At 41.6% G+C, this 17,713-nt stretch overlaps 2 protein-coding genes across 6 annotated transcripts in view; one reads left to right on the plus strand and one right to left on the minus strand.

Moving 5' to 3' along the window:
• Positions 1 to 6,727, plus strand: part of LOC5511311 (peripheral-type benzodiazepine receptor-associated protein 1) — a 23,677-nt gene extending 16,950 nt beyond the window's left edge. For 4 of the 5 annotated variants that reach the window (XM_032380600.2, XM_032380601.2, XM_032380602.2 and 1 more), the window contains 8 exons: positions 457 to 686; positions 1,045 to 1,342; positions 1,956 to 2,270; positions 2,697 to 3,061; positions 3,320 to 3,796; positions 3,935 to 4,006; positions 4,182 to 4,283; positions 5,903 to 6,727. In XM_032380600.2, coding sequence (XP_032236491.2) covers positions 457 to 686; positions 1,045 to 1,342; positions 1,956 to 2,270; positions 2,697 to 3,061; positions 3,320 to 3,796; positions 3,935 to 4,006; positions 4,182 to 4,283; positions 5,903 to 6,067 — 2,024 coding nt within the window. In that variant the 3' untranslated portion in view covers positions 6,068 to 6,727. Of the gene's footprint in view, positions 1 to 456; positions 687 to 1,044; positions 1,343 to 1,955; positions 2,271 to 2,696; positions 3,062 to 3,319; positions 3,797 to 3,934; positions 4,007 to 4,181; positions 4,284 to 4,548; positions 4,798 to 5,902 lie in introns of all 5 variants that reach the window. The other variant, XR_004295834.2, reaches the window with a different exon arrangement.
• LOC5511304 (protein-glucosylgalactosylhydroxylysine glucosidase) lies at positions 6,341 to 11,793 on the minus strand. The gene is made up of 3 exons (XM_032380603.1): positions 10,300 to 11,793; positions 8,779 to 8,984; positions 6,341 to 8,450 (listed from the first exon to the last, which is right to left on the minus strand). Exons 1-3 carry the CDS (start codon positions 11,190 to 11,192, stop codon positions 7,387 to 7,389), a joined length of 2,163 nt encoding a protein of 720 aa, XP_032236494.1. The 5' UTR covers positions 11,193 to 11,793; the 3' UTR covers positions 6,341 to 7,386.
• Between the last annotated feature and the right edge of the window lie 5,920 nt (positions 11,794 to 17,713).

Raw genomic sequence — 17,713 nt, forward strand, 5'->3', positions numbered from 1 at the left:
AAACAACACTTGGTCAAATTTAGAGAAAAGCGTCTATGAGGAATGGTCACGTTTTCGTGATTAACCCCTGATCACCCCTAATGGCTGAAAAATAGTTGTTAAGATGTTTTCCGTAAAATAGGCAAAAGAAAGTTATTTCAGCTACGTTTTTTAAAATGGAATATGGAATAATATAAAACACATATTGTGAGGATGTGTTTATTGTTGCCGCAGTCCTATTGTCTGACCTTTAGCCTACTCGGTATCCCTTGCGGGCTAGTTCTTCATGTAAGATCCACTGAATTGTCCATAACCCTAGCTTCACAGGAGTACTGACCGTAGAGTTTTACATGGAGTACTGACTCACAAGCGGATGACCCAGAAAATTTAAGTTTTTTTTTATCTTCATGACAGCTTGTTTGGTAAACCATGGTCCCTAAAAAGCTCGTGACCAACCTATTCCTTCTCTCTCCCCAGACACGAGTGACCACACCCCTCTTGTCCCGGAGGCGCGCACCAAGGGCTCCCCCAAGGTGTGGCAAATAGCCGTGGAAGACGAGACGGACAGCGGAGACAGCAACAAGCGTGAATACGGGGGCAGCAGCGAGGAGGACGAAGCCGTCGAGATATGCGCCGCGGACCCCCTGAACGGGACCTACAGCCTAGAGAATCCGGGGGAGACAGGATATCAACAACTGGAAGAGGAGGTACAATTAACAAATGGAATTCTTTTTCTGTGCGTCTGTCTTCAAATAGAATAAAAAAAACAAACTGTCGCGATCTCGTACCAGAACAATGAATACAATACACCAAAAACTGGAAATCGACTCTGCCAAAAGAGTCGATTTCCAGTTTTTGGTGTATTGTATTCTGTCTTCAAATAGATACACAATGATTGATATATCAATCATTGTCATGGTTTTCTTTTCTAAATGGTAAAATAGATTCATCTTCTGGAAGCATCATAAAGTGTAAAGTTATGCTTTACGTTTCCCACTAAGACAGTTTTCCATACGATATTCTTCTGTTATTTGTTCAGTCACTTAAACACTAAAATCTTCACAGCCTGAAATCGTCAGCGAAAAGGACCAACAGTCGCCCAAAAATGTCCCGAGACCCGAAGACGATCAAGCGTCTTCAAGTGATCGTAAGATAAGCACGTTCTCGGAAGCTAATGACATCGACATGGAGGATCTTAATCGATCGCTGGAAGATGCGCAGAGCCTCAAGACCGCTGAGGCAACTGATGAGGGGAGGGAAGGGGCTAAGGAGTCCTTCATTCGCCAGCTGGAGATGACAACAAGCGACTTGGAGGACTCGAGCGAAAGCACCCCCTTGTCGGTGATACAAGAGGAGGAGGAAGGTGAGAATGCCAACCATCAGGTCATTTTATTCTTCTAAGTAGTACACAAAAAGCATCCATTTAAAACGGTTAGATCTGATGAAAAATGTCTAGTAACCTAAACCAAGGTACTGGTAAATAACTGTCTTGTCTTGAGAGCTATGATAGATAGAATTTCTAGCCTATATCTAATTCTAAAGCCTATATCTAATCTCCAAATAATATAAAACGCACGGAATAGTCTTGTGTTGCTTTTAGAAGTGATCTGTGTAAAGCTAGAGTTGATAAGTTCGAGGGTTAAATTTATGCGCGAACTTATGAACAAATTTGCAATAACCAAGCCCTCTGTCCATACCGTGTAAGGCCCTTATTATCTTCGCATATGTTTTAATCGCAACATTCGGCGAAAGACAGTACTAATTTCGTGTAGAATAGGACTACATTGCATTGCATTTCATCATTGGCTGCATGCATAGATATGTGAAACCCGATCCAAACTTTCCTCACAGCGTTGTCGCTGATAATAGGGACCTCAGGCAAAAACGACGTCAGATATAAACTCCTTAATATAAACCATATTGAACTATATGAACTGTATGTCCCACAAATCCTAACAAGCTTTTCCTACCCGTAGACGAGGTAACCGAGCCTCAAGGTGTGGCCAGCCGCTCGTCTCGTACCCATTCCGCCACGGAAAGTTTCCTTAGCGATGATGACGTACTAGACCTATTGGATGAGGAACAGGAAGAGAACCGCGCCCCAGGAACAGCCGTTACTGCTGCCAACGTACGGCGACTGTCTCACGAAGCCTTACAGATATCACAGGGGGCCATGGTGGAGGACGACGGGGATCAGTCATTAGCACCTTACCTCACCAGCCACACCCTCCAGGAGCGGGAGGCCGTCATCCCTACCCCTACTATTCAAACATCCGATAACTTAATGGAAGGTTAGGAGAAGCACGCATCCTAGACACGCCCTTAGGAGCGGGTTTTTGATACCTCTACCCTACCCTGCAGACATTTGCTTCTTAAGTCTTTGGCCGCTTTCCAAAACCAATAGCCAACTCCAAATTTCACTGTTTCTCGAAAACTGGTTATCAATGAAAATAATACGCCAACTAGTGGTAATAAACAATGATCTTGGGTTAAGCTTTCGGCTGGGCAGTATAACAACGAGAATTTCGAATATTAGTCTACGGTACTGTTCGTCAATTCTTCCCCTTCTCCGATATCGATATGGGGAATACTATACGCTAAAAAAAGGCTAGAGAATGCGAGACACTCCTCCGTCAATCTTTTCATAGTGAACACAGGGCTATGCAAAATATTGACTTTTTGATTAAGTTATCGAGTATCTGTTGCATGTTACACAGGTATTCAAATAGAGGAGGAATCCCCCGGAAATAGTGAGTGTAGCAACAATGCCTTTAATGACGCAGAGGCTGATCAGGGGAATGCCACACCACAACGAACCTCAACTCCACTGGACTCCAAACAAGGTTACACCCCCCTGGGAATACGCGAGGATAGGCAGGGGGATGCTGATGACGGGTATGGCCAGGGGGGTGATGATACCAACCTGACGTATACCCTGGGGGATAGTGAAGTACCCGAGGATGACCAGGAAGGGTTAGTGAGGATATTCATCGCGCTTTATGATTATGATCCGAGCACGATGTCACCAAACCCGGGAGCTGAAGAGGAGGAGCTGAAGTTCAGCGAGGGAGATCTAATCAAGGTATGTCTGTCTGCCTTTTTGTCTCTCTATCTCTGTGTTTGTCTGGAGTAAGTACGCAGCTGCTTTGTCTCCTATTATCTTCTATTATGTTCTACAAAGGAGTTCTTTTGTCTCTATTTTTCTCGTTCTTTGTGTCGAGGTGCGAATATTGTTCATTTGCCCAATCAAATTGCATCTTGTAAGAGCTGCGTACTGACCCGTACTTACCCTTACTGTCTGTGCCTTTATTTACTCTAACTGTTCAATTGTGCTCACCAGATATTTGGCGAGAAAGATGAGGATGGTTTCTACTGGGGCGAGTGTGAGGGTGTCACAGGCTTTGTACCTTACAACATGGTCTCCGAAGTGCAAGTCGAGGACGATGACCTTGCAAATCAAGCCCCGTCCTCCTTACCCCAAGCATACGAACCCTCCCTCCCACAGGATAACTTATCGTACTATCCTCGGGAAGAAACTAGCACCCAGGTCCTCGAGCAAAGCGGGCAGGTCGAGCCGCTCGATTTAGAAGAAACTGGACCCTACCAGGACGGGACTGAAGGAATCCATCTGGAGGAGACCACTGGCCAGGAGGACGAGGCCCTAGATGGCAATCGGGAGGATTATCCTGAAGAAAATGCGGAATTCGCGGAGTTCCAGGACCCGAGAGACAGCCTTAACTACAGCTTGCCGCCAAAGAAGATGATCGCGCTATTTGACTACGATCCGAGAATTCTCTCTCCCAATCCTGACAGCGAGGTAGGGATCAGGGTGGAGGGTGGGATCAGGGTACTAATCGAAGCCAGCCTTAAGAATCCCTCATTGATCTTAATGGTAATGCGCCTCACCACCCCCAGTAAGATGGTGCTCACTAACCTTTCGGGCTTTGTGTTGTAGGTGGAACTCAGCTTCCATGTGGGTGACGTCGTACTTGTGTACGGAGAAATGGACGAGGACGGCTTTTTTACGGTTAGTACAGAATTTGTAAAGGTTAGGTCAGGTTTAGTTCAGTCCAGGTTTTTTATTACGAGGGCGTGACGAGTAATACCTTCAAGGGTAATGGTTGTGTAAAACGCGTGTACTTATTGCGTAACTTGCGGGAGTTAGAAAAGTGTTCCTTGAGTGAAGTGTTCTGTATTTACAGGGTGAATTGAATGGCTTGCGCGGACTCGTACCTTCAAACTTTCTAGAAGACTTGGTGGAAATGGTGACTCCACCTACGGGTAACAACGTCAGTACGACTCAGGTGAGGGGGAGGGGAGGGGTGTAGGGAACGGGGTATAATGTATAGGAAATATTCTGGATATAACGATGCAGCAACTCTGTCCCTTGGTTTATCGTTTTTTTAAAAGTTCCTCTTTGTATCCTGCAAGTCTTTAAAATGGTTTCCAATTCCCCCAACCTCTTTGCTCCTTTGTTCATTTTCTTCGTGAACTTTTATTATGTGAGCATTATATCAGATGTATTAATCGAAGTGTTAATCGCGTGTCGTGTGGATGATCACTTCACAGGCTGAGCGCTCCTCTTCTCTATCTGGTTCACACGTGACGCTTCTCTCCTCCTCTTTCCTCGGCCTTCATTCTTCTCTGATGTCTGATAAATCTTCTTATCGCTGACGACCCTTGCCTGCATTGTTAGTATTGCGCGACCGCTAAACCTGGAAATATTTTACTTTGGGTTGGCTGCGGACCGTGAAGAAATCAGTCATCCTGGGTAGTAAGCTGTCATAGACCCAGTGCCTTTTCTTTCAAAGACCACAGGTAACCCAAACACCTTGTGGTGGCCATGTTACAGTAAAAACATGCTTGGTTGTATGGAGTTATTATTATAAGGTTAACATTTCCCTATTTCACTATGCGTTTTTTTTGTTTCTTCTCGTCTTGGCCTATTCTTTTTCTCCTTTTTGCCCTTTGACTCGTATTATCGTCTTATCTCTCAAATTAACCTTCGATTTGGCTGTTTTATAGGTTACTTTTTACCATCGCTTATGTTTTATTCTTGGTTTTGTACGTAGCTAGGAATGGACGCAGGTAGCGCGCTCGTGTCTAAAAGTAATTATTGGCTGCGAGTAGCTATTTGAATGTACCGCAAAGTCACAAATATTTTTACTTTAATGCAAGGCAAAGTGACGGTATTTACTTGTCCTCGACAATGGTGGGACACGTGATGGTATATGTCACGTTACGGGACATGGTATATGACACGTGATGGGACATGGTATATGACACGTGATGGGACATGGTGTATGACACGTGACGGGACATGGTATATGACACGTGACAGGACATGGTATATGACACGTGATGGGACATGGTATATGACACGTGATGGGACATGTTATACCACAAGTGATGGGACATGGTGTATGACACGTGATGGGATATGGTATATGACACGTGATGGGACCTGGTATACAGTCGATTGACGAAAGTTTGTCGTCAACCCATCTAAGCATGAAGTTATGCGGTGGCAAATACATGCAGCTAGGCGCTTCAGTGGTTTTTACCCATGCATACATGCGGGCACGTCGCGTAGTCGCGAAGCCGGTGGACGACAACCTTTTGTTAATCGACTGTATGATATATGATGGTTAATGTGATCGAACACGTGTTGGGTGATATGATGAGTGATGGGTCAAGTGGTGGGTGACGGGTGATGTGATGGGACATGGTATATGTTTTTGTGATTTTGTTTGTAGGGGTTTTGGTACTTTCCTTTGTGGTCTTTTAGAGATTTTGCTGCACCCACTCCCCCCCTTCCCAAGGACGCCTGGACACACTTGAGAATAAAAAAAGAATAATAACAGCCTTGGTCTTCTCTTGTGGCAAATTCTCATGGTTTTACCTAAAATGTACTTATTTTCAGGCTTCCTCTCCCAGCACAAGTACAGAGATCACGCCCAACGGCACTCGAAGCACGAAACAAGACAAAACTAAGAAGACTCCCGAGGAATCAAAGAAGAAGAAAGGCATCTTATCTAAGGGAAAGCAGATGCTGAAGAAAATGACCAAGGGCCAAACAAAGAAATAAACTGTATATAAGATATTTTATAAGATAAACTATGAATACATACAATACAAGAAACGTATTTTACTACTATATCTAGTATTTTTAATAATACCCCAATAATAGTCCAATAATGGACGCAGGGGGTGTAGTTCTATGAGTTTTTTAGCGATTCAAATGGGTCCCATGGCCCGCTTTTTGTATAAATGAGCAATATATATTTTATAGGCGTGTGAAATATATTATAAGCAAAGATTGTTATATCAAAGTTGTCTTTAGACGACTAGTGCAACTATGTATAATAAGAAATTTTAATTATCTTAAGTATTTACCGTACACATCCATTCTACAAACTAGTAAACGTATATATGTATTTATTTATTATCCCTCCTGGTCAAGAGGACACACTATGTGACACTTCTTGCTCAAGTTTTATGGCGTCAATCTGTGATGTCATATTAACATACTCTTATGACATCACTATTTCTCGTCACGTTTTACTTCAACGTCACGTACATTTCATATTTTAAAGTTATACTGCTCCCGTGTGATAACGTCCAAATATCATAGTTACTAGACTTGACATGCTACCTTACTTCAACGTCTCTCGCGTCTTATTTCTTACTTTTTAATTGTAATAACGTGTGTGAAAGATTTCAAAGCATTAAAAATAATTAACTAAGAGTCGACATTGATTTATCCCCGCATATACTCCCTAAGGACCCCCCAACACCAATTCCGTTCGGTTGACTTCCCTGTAACGTTTGCCATCCAAGTGATTTAAGCAAGAGCAATTTAACAAATTTAGTCCTAGTTTTCCGTGGTATGTACTCTTATACACCACAATATTCGTCCCCTCATGATGAAAATGTTGCGGAATCAAGAGGCGGCGCCTTTCTGGAGATGACAAATCCCGTTATGTCCTGATTTACTATAGTTAACAACCAATCAGAAAGGGAGATTACGCGCAAGTGTTCTAGAAAAATAACTCCTTTAATTAAATGCTTGTAGCCATTGTGAAATCGTCCACGAATATCGCTTCGATATTTGTGATTTGTTCGCAAGACGCATCCCTGATTCTGATTGGCTCAAACAATATTTTCTAAAAAAAATAGTGTGTCTGTCGTCCAACCTACATCTACAAAACCTCTCCTCTCCAGCTTCGACTCATAGACAAGGGCGTAGCCTTTTGTAAAACATAATTTCAAGAAACATATTCTAGATAAAGTTGAGATATTGTCCCGTCAGTGATACGTTTTTAACCGAGAAAAATTTGCGAACCGAATCCCTTCGACAGGGATGTCTACACTGGAACTCCACCCACCCCTCCCCCCGTAGGGGCTTTACCCTCTAACCCACATCCTCCCCAGGTCCCTTCTCCTCGGGCCCGCCGACGCCTGAATATACACCATCTCGTTACGTAAACTCACTGCGTCTCCAACCTTCAGCATGTGCCGCTGACCCGTGGACTTCACCACAGCCTCAAGGCTCGGGGCCGAAGATTCTCGTGACGTCACAGTGACGTCAGAGGATTCTCTACCAACCACGACGTTGAAGCTATTTCCGAGGTAATTTACACCGGTAACCCTGACTTCGGACGTGGCCGGGAGAAGCCTGGGGTTGAACTCTAAATGCTTTTCGGTTAATTTTAGACCAGTATAGCCTGAAAGGACTGCTTGGAGGAATCCGCCTGCCCCCGTGATAAAATTCACCGCACCCCCGCCCGGTGTCTCGGTCCACACTTTAAACGGCTCCTCGACGTTCAAGTAACTCTTGTTAAACGAGTCCTCCGCTTTCTTTGTCTCTCCTATGTCAAGCCAGTTGACGGCGAACATGGATTTGGTCATGGCCGGACCGTCCGGGTCTGTCCGGGGCTCGTACACGTTCAAGTCATTGCGTCGGATGTCCTTGCTCATCGGGTACATGAGTGGGTAGCCCAGAAGTATGGTATCGGCTTGTTTCACCTCCGTCAGGTCATAACCCTCGTATTCAGGGTGGTACTGGCGTTTAGTGTCAAACGGTATGAACATCTTCTCCGCTATTCTACTCCAGTTAGCTGGAACATCTTGGAGAACACTCGCTGCAAATTCTAGGTTCAGTTTAGCGATGACGTTCGTGTAAACGGAGTTATCGACATTCGAACGGTACTCATCTGGAGGCATCACGTGATTGATCACGTAGGCGTCTCGTGATTCGTCGAACACAGCCCTGCTGGCCCAGAATTCTGCAGTGCCGTAGATAAGCCTTTGTCCTGGGTCGTTAAGCCAGGCCTGGTCATGCGTGGCAATGTAGTATTGTTTGGCAGCGAATCCTATGTCGCCCGTAATGTGCTGCTCGAAGTCTGCGTACACTTGTCCGGGACACACCTCGTGCCCGGTCACAGCGCTTTCCCAAGGGAACATGGCTCCTGAAGAAGGTAATCATTAAAGGGGTGGTGTCAACTTGGCCGTGATGTATTGCTATTGTGACCTTTTACAGCAGGTCAGGCAGAAGAGTAACAAGAAAACGCCTTTCAGGCAGGGTAATGTTCAGAGGAAGGGACGGATAAACATTGACAGAAATACTCTTTGTTAAAAGATGCCTGTTAAGAAGATATCTATTCAACCTCGGCAGTAGATAATTCCACCCCCGGGTGTCTATGGTGTGGGTACCACATGCGTGTTGATAGGAGAGGTCCCCCAATTTTTAGTTCTTCAGATCAACCCTGCCCCATTAGATAAGTTTTCCCGTCCTACCTTTGTAACCTCGTTGAGCCGCCCTCTCTTTTGCCGCAGCCAGCCTGTCAACACGGTACTCCAGACAGCTCCGCGCTAGGCCTGGGTACAGAATCAGGACAGGGGGGTACATCCAGGTCTCCTGGTCCCAGAAGGTGTGGCCGTAGTAACCATCACTGGCGAGTCCCCCAGGGCTCAGTCCGTATGGCCACGACTCGCGAATAGAGCTGAACAAGACAAGAAACGACAGCTAGCAGGGCCTAGCAGGCCTTAAAATATTGGGGGGAGGGCACAATACAGAAACATTAAGAAAATATTGGGTGGGGGCAACGCCCCTACTGGTCATTTCCTTATTTTTTTTTCAAAATATTTCCACTGCCACACCCCCTGCTACGGCCCTGGCTAGAAACCAATGGCACTAATAACATTCTGAGGCTGGCAAACGAGCGGTCCGCCGTGTTTACTTAACGACTGAAGAAATTTTAAATGGTCTAGGACTAGAAGAGCTTTTGGACAACACGCCCGTTGGTATTAAGCGGGAATTCTTACACGCCAGGAACAACACCAGGGTCGCTCGGGCTGGCTGAAAGGGACATCTAAAGCCGATCAATATCACCATATTTATAGATAGGGAAAATGTCGAATAGCATGACATGACTTTAAAAAGCAAATAAATATAGTCATGCGCGTAGGTCATGCGCGTTTTCTAGCCGATCTATGAGGGTAGAACAAACAGCATAAAGCACAGTGAACAACGTGTCGAGCTAAAATGAGACTTGATTTTGGGGGATAACCTCTACATGTCAACGACTCAATAGAAGCAGTAAAAACCTACAACAACCAACGAGAAGTTTGTAATATATACTTATTATTATATAGTCAATTGATACAGGCTATCGGTTAGGCGATACGCTCGCAGGTGAGCACGGGTAAAAATCTCTCAACAACATATAACAAAACAGGCCACAAGAAATTATAGGGCGATGATATATTGTTCAAAAACCGGTTTGACGAGTATTTTTGCTGTAGAGTTCTATAACAAGAAACAAAAAGATAGGATCAGGTTTGAACAAGCGACATAAATTTTATGTTCTCTTGGTTGGAAACAATTACTTAGATATCCATTCTCTGAGAACTGGACAGCTTATTTTCAGTTGTAAAAAAAACAGCTCGTCGTCTTTCCTTGTGTGTACAAGAACATTCTTATCAATTCAGAAATAATCGTATTTACGAGCTTTGCACTGCACAGTCATCATTCTGGCTAGACGTGGTCTAAAACCTAAAACCTATGGATATCAAAATATCACCTGCGCTATTTGTTAAATATATATTATAGCAAAATATTTTAACTTTTTTTCGAAAACAATGCCCACGCGCGAGCAAAAAAACAAAAAACAAAGGATTTTGAGACAGATAGAAACATACAATGAAATGCATCTGTCTCGCTAGGATTGCGCACAAACTTCGACTAATGCAAGCGTGTGATCGTGTAGTAAGGAGAACTGAAGAAGATGAAATTTCGTGGATGTTCAATACCCTTACCTCAGGATATAATAGAGGCTGCCATAAACTGCTTGGGCCAGTGGTAAGTTCCCCTTCATGTCAACCCTCCCTTCCCCCCAAAGTTTCTCCCAGGCAGTCACGTGGCTATCTAGAAGCCCTTCTGGATCCCTCAACGCTTCTTCGTAAGCATTATAAGCACCGTGCAGAAAGTCCTGCGCATCCAGGCTGCTAGCTACCGCTGTCACAAAGTACCACTTTTTGGAAGATTTCTTTGGGATGGTAGTAGGGCCTGGAACGTCGCTCCATACCACAGCAACCCCAATTCGCGCGCTATCCGGTTCCTCGGGCTCCTTGATATAGCCAATCATAGCCTTGTAATCATTAACACCTGTTTCTGTGCTTTTCCAATAGAACCTTTCCAAGTAGGCTTTCTCACTTTCTGTATAAATTTTGAAGTCGATGTCACTGGTAGCCTTAGGATTGAAGCGAGTGTCCAGGACTATGGCCACATCATCTTCTCTATCATTTGTGACCGACAACTCGGAAACGATCACATGTTCCAGAACTCTGTGAGCGTAGATCTTTTGTTCTAATTGAAACTTATCAGCCGTTTGGTAATAATGAAACACACCTTCGGAGACATTCAGTCGATATAAGTTCGTGGTTGAATCCCGCGGGATGTTTGACCTCACAGATATGTCGCACGGCGAAGGAATCCTTGCCCGGTGACTCGGAGAAGAGGTGTTTCTTCCATTAAATACACCAGATACGTAGATGGTGGGGCTGTAGACGGTCGTGGCGAGGTAGCCGTTGCCTACGGAAGCCATGAGGTCCGTTGTCGGCAGCTCACTGGCTTCAAAGACTGACGCAGTAGATGCCGAGCTGACAAGAAGCGGAAAAGAAGACAAGAGCAAAACGAGAACAAGCAACATCTTTGTTCCAATCTTTATCAGTTAGTCCATTAGTTATTCCTCTCTCTCTTTTGAAATAAACTGAAATTATATAATTATTCTGCCCGAGTAATGTCAAATTTGAAAGTAGTGAATAGACAAAGTTCTTGAAAATCTGAACCGCAATTTTGATTTTCGATAATACCGTCTTCAAGAAAACCGGCTAAAGCGACTTCTCCAGCCAAATCTCGTACAGCTGTCGACCGCTATGCTTTTGCTTTTGTCAGTCACTTGTGAAGCCCAGACAAAAGGTCTTGCGTTCTATGAAGAGAAACAAAAAGCCTCTTGGATGGGGCTGACAGCTCGGGTCGACAAAGTCGTTTTCAACGTTTCATGAGTATTCAAACATTAATAAACATTAAGTTGTGATAGAACTTGAGTTGATAGCGCAGATTCTTGTCGTTGCATGAAAGCCAAATGATAAAACCGCCACAGATTAGATTGGCTCAGATAGGCTAGAGTTAGAAGAATGCCTGGGGTTCTCACCAATCTTAAACTCCTTCAATCTGCAGCAGTTCATTCGCGGCTAGAGCTCTTACATTCAATGTGAAAAATTACTGACAACAGCTGCATGAAAAACGAATGTCTCCTATTGACTGAAATAAAGTACCAATAACTGTGGCTGTCAAAATTTCATTATATCACACTTAAAATCTGACACAACCCACATGTATAGAAAACGCCAAGATATTACTTATTCGAAGGCCTTGTAGATAAAATGCTCTAAAAGGAGGGCATTTAGATATGCAAACTTAAACATTCAAGAGTTACACTTATCATAACTACAAAAATACGATAGTTCTACAATAATTTAATTTTGTGGCTACAATGATTTGCTTCCTGTGTTGAAGACTGTGGCTAAGGTTAGCACGGAATTGCAGAGATAACCAATCCATGAAATTTCTTCATTTGCGTGTAATTGGTTTAGTTCAATTTTTTTTCACTTGTACTTGTACTAGAATAACCTTTTGTGTTTCATGATCGAAATATCTATTAGTTTGTCAGTATGTCTATTCTGCTCAGATTGAAAAAAATCGTTTTATTACAAAAACTCGAGCCAAGTCATGCTGAGTGATTTTTCACCTAGGACCGGTTGCATAAAGCCTGGATGGTTATCTGCTAGATGGGCGCCATCCACTGGATAAAACACTAGTTATTCGGCGGATAAGATAAGCGTGCATAGAAAGCTGGAAAGCTATCTTTCTGTTGCCATGGTAAATATGCAAATGGAGCGCCATTTTTTTTCTTCAAACAAAATATAATAGCTTCAAATTTATTATTAAAAGTGCGTTAGGCACTACTGGAGAGAGACCTATGATTTTTCCTGTGATTTTTATGTGAAAAATCACAAGATTTTCATAGGAATACCACAGGTTTTTATAAATTTGAAAACCATAGTAAAGCTGGCAGGCAACTCAGCAGGCAACTCGGTGAAGTTAGCAGGCAACTCAAATGTGATAATTTGTGTAATATCTCGGCAGGTATATGGCCGATTGTCACGAAATTTTGACACGATTGTACAAAAAGTACAACAAACATATTCATGCATGTATGATATCAAATATTATTAATCACGTGACTGTGTGACGTTGAAAGTTCCAGCAGGCAAGTCGTTACATCACAATTGTCGCGATATTTACGTCCCCTTTTTACCGATAGTCATCAAACTTTAACCTAAGTGTACAAATGTAATAACGAAGACAACGCCGTATTAGTTATTCTCATGACGTCATCAATCACGTGACCGTGGGAAAAAACATTTTCTCGAGTTCCTATTGAGAAAACATTACGAAACTTTCGAAATATGACAAATAGCACATGGGATTTTACAATCATGAACTTTTAAAATATGACGTCATCAATCACGTGACCGTGGGAAAAAAAGTCGATATCTAGAGTTCTGACTGAAATAACAGTGAAATCGAAGTACGACAAATTATGTATGTCGTTATTAAAGCCTAACTTTTTTGGAATGTTTTCGTGATTTACTTTTATAAAAACATATAGCAGGCAACTCGACAGTACAGCAGGTAACTCGTGATGCACTGGGAATATCGTATTCGTCGTTATTCAAGCTTCATTTTTTGGCATTTGTACGTGATTTACTTTAATAAAAACATATAGCACGCAACTCGACAGTACAGCAGGTAACTCGTTATGCACTGGGAATATCGTATTCGTCGTTATTAAAGCTTCACTTTTTTGGCATTTGTAAGTGATTAACTCGAATAGAAACATATACTGGAAATATCGTATTCGTCGTTGTTAAATGTTCACTTTTGGCACTTGCACGTGATTTACACATCTTAACCTGCACTGTAATTCCTACCGTTTCTCTGCCGTATCTACGCGTATTATTTTCGCTCGATATGGGCCATCGCTTAAGCTCATCGATTATCAGTCACTAACCTAGAGCGCGAATCCTAACAAACTCTCTCTCTACACGACACAATATAAAAACCCATACTCAAGGAGCCAACTGTCCAATACTTATATAACCACTATCTATCTTCTATTTGCCATCATTGATTTGTCCCCTGCACGCTTTCAGATATTATTTCTCACCGGTCTTGTTATTGACTTGATTTTTCACAAGCTCACATTACACTCACAGGAAATTATCAACAGGTAATTATCACCCTCGTTCAAAGGTCAAATACACTGTTCTGCCCTAACTCCAAGCCCGTTTTCTACATTTCATTTATAGCCACAACTCTTAACTAACATCCCCAATGCAATACACCATATATAATAGCCATTATTGCACACTGTAACCCACACACTAACGTCTATCACCATACATTTTATAACCCCACACAGCCGCCTCGGTACGAATACCAGATTTAAATGTTCACTTTTTGGCATTTGTACGTAATTTACTCGAACAAAAACATATAACAGGCAACTCGACAGTACAGCAGGTAACTCGTTATACACTGGGAATATTGTATTCGTTGTTGTTACAGCTTCACTTTTTGGCATTTATACGTGATTTACTTTAATAAAAACATATAGCAGGCGACTCAATAGTACAGCAGCTAACTCGTTATGCGCTGGGAATATCGTATTCGTCGTCATTCAAGCTTCACTTTTTTGGAATTTGTACGTGATTTACTTTAATAAAAACATATAGCAGGCAACTCGACAGTACAGCAGGTAACTCATTATGCACTGGGAATATCGTATTCGTCGTCATTCAAGCTTCACTTTTTTGGAATTTGTACGTGATTTACTTTAATAAAAACATATAGCAGGCAACTCGACAGTACAGCAGGTAACTCGTTATGCGCTGGGAATATCGTATTCGTCGTTATTGAAGCTTTACTTTTTCGTATTTGTACATGATTTACTTTAATAAAAACATATAGCAGGCAACTCGACAGTACAGCAGGTAACTCGTTATGCACTGGGAATATCGTATTCGTCGTCATTCAAGCTTCACTTTTTTGGAATTTGTACGTGATTTACTTTAATAAAAACATATAGCAGGCAACTCGACAGTACAGCAGGTAACTCGTTATGCGCTTTGAATATCGTATTCGTCGTTGTTAAATGTTCACTTTTTGGTATTTATACGTGATTTACTTTAATAAAAACATATAGCAGGCAACTCGACAGTCCAGCAGGTAACTCGTTATGCGCTGGGAATATCGTATTCGTCGTTATTGAAGCTTCACTTTTTCGTATTTGTACATGATTTACTTTAATAAAAACATATAGCAGGCAACTCGACAGTACAGCAGGTAACTCGTTATGCACTGGGAATATCGTATTCGTCGTCATTCAAGCTTCACTTTTTTGGAATTTGTACGTGATTTACTTTAATAAAAACATATAGCAGGTAACTCGACAGTACAGCAGGTAACTCGTTATGCGCTGGGAATATCGTATTCGTCGTTATTGAAGCTTCACTTTTTCGTATTTGTACATGATTTACTTAGTAAATCACGTATAAATACTAAAAAATGAACATTTAACAACGACGAATACGATATTCCCAGCGCATAACGAGTTACCTGCTGTACTGTCGAGTTGCCTGCTATATGTTTTTATTAAAGTAAATCACGTACAAATTCCAAAAAAGTGAAGCTTGAATGACGACGAATACGATATTCCCAGCGCATAACGAGTTACCTGCTGTACTGTAGAGTTGCCTGCTATATGTTTTTATTAAAGTAAATCACGTATAAATACTAAAAAGTGAACATTTAACAACGACGAATACGATATTCCCAGTGCATAACGAGTTACCTGCTGTACTGTCGAGTTGCCTGCTATATGTTTTTATTAAAGTAAATCATGTACAAATACCAAAAAGTGAACATTTAACAACGACGAATACGATATTCCCAGCGCATAACGAGTTACCTGCTGTACTGTCGAGTTGCCTGCTATATGTTTTTATTAAAGTAAATCATGTACAAATACCAAAAAGTGAACATTTAACAACGACGAATACGATATTCCCAGCGCATAACGAGTTACCTGCTGTACTGTCGAGTTGCCTGCTATATGTTTTTATTAAAGTAAATCATGTACAAATACCAAAAAGTGAAGCTTCAATAACGACGAATACGATATTCCCAGCGCATAACGAGTTACCTGCTGTACTGTAGAGTTGCCTGCTATATGTTTTTATTAAAGTAAATCACGTATAAATACCAAAAAGTGAACATTTAACAACGACGAATACGATATTCAAAGCGCATAACGAGTTACCTGCTGTACTGTCGAGTTGCCTGCTATATGTTTTTATAAGAGTAAATCACTTACAACTGCCTAAAAAGTGAAGCTTAAACAACGGAGAATACAATATTACCAGTGCATAACGAGTTACCTGCTGTACTGTCAAGTTGCCTGCTATATGTTTTTATTAAAGTAAATCACGTACAAATTCCAAAAAAGTGAAGCTTGAATGACGACGAATACGATATTCCCAGCGCATAACGTGTTACCTGCTGTACTGTCGAGTTGCCTGCTATATGTTTTTATTAAAGTAAATCATGTACAAATACGAAAAAGTGAAGCTTCAATAACGACGAATACGATATTCCCAGTGCATAACGAGTTACCTGCTGTACTGTCGAGTTGCCTGCTATATGTTTTTATTAAAGTAAATCACGTATAAATACTAAAAAGTGAACATTTAACAACGACGAATACGATATTCCCAGTGCATAACGAGTTACCTGCTGTACTGTCGAGTTGCCTGCTATATGTTTTTATTAAAGTAAATCATGTACAAATACCAAAAAGTGAACATTTAACAACGACGAATACGATATTCCCAGCGCATAACGAGTTACCTGCTGTACTGTCGAGTTGCCTGCTATATGTTTTTATTAAAGTAAATCACGTACAAATTCCAAAAAAGTGAACATTTAAATATGGTATTCGTACCGAGGCGGCTGTGTGGGGTTATAAAATGTATGGTGATAGACGTTAGTGCGTGGGTTAAAGTGTGCAATTATGGCTATTATATATGGTGTATTGCATTGGGGATGTTAGTTAAGAGTTGTGGCTATAAATGAAATGTAGAAAACGGGCTTGGAGTTAGGGCAGAACAGTGTATTTGACCTTTGAACGAGGGTGATAATTACCTGTTGATAATTTCCTGTGAGTGTAATGTGAGCTTGTGAAAAATCAAGTCAATAACAAGACCGGTGAGGAATAATATCTGAAAGCGTGCAGGGGACAAATCAATGATGGCAAATAGAAGATAGATAGTGGTTATATAAGTATTGGACAGTTGGCTCCTTGAGTATGGGTTTTTATATTGTGTCGTGTAGAGAGAGAGTTTGTTAGGATTCGCGCTCTAGGTTAGTGACTGATAATCGATGAGCTTAAGCGATGGCCCATATCGAGCGAAAATAATACGCGTAGATACGGCAGAGAAACGGTAGGAATTACAGTGCAGGTTAAGATGTGTAAATCACGTGCAAGTGCCAAAAGTGAACATTTAACAACGACGAATACGATATTTCCAGTATATGTTTCTATTCGAGTTAATCACTTACAAATGCCAAAAAAGTGAAGCTTTAATAACGACGAATACGATATTCCCAGTGTATCACGAGTTACCTGCTGTACTGTCAAGTTGCCTGCTATATGTTTTTATAAAAGTAAATCACGAAAACATTCCAAAAAAGTGAGGCTTTAATAACGATATACATAATTTGTCGTACTTCGATTTCACTGTTATTTCAGTCAGAACTCTAGATATCGATTTTTTTTCCCACGGTCACGTGATTGATGGCGTCATATTTTAAAAGTTCATGATTGTAAAATCCCATGTGCTATTTGTCATATTTCGAAAGTTTCGTAATGTTTTCTCAATAGGAACTCGAGAAAATGTTTTTTCCCACGGTCACGTGATTGATGACGTCATGAGAATAACTAATACGGCGTTGTCTTCGTTATTACATTTGTACACTTAGGTTAAAGTTTGATGACTATCGGTGAAAATGGGACGTAGATATTGAGACAATTGTGATGTAACGACT

This window comes from Nematostella vectensis, chromosome 4, assembly GCF_932526225.1.
Source record: "Nematostella vectensis chromosome 4, jaNemVect1.1, whole genome shotgun sequence".
Classification (NCBI taxonomy): domain Eukaryota; kingdom Metazoa; phylum Cnidaria; class Anthozoa; order Actiniaria; family Edwardsiidae; genus Nematostella; species Nematostella vectensis.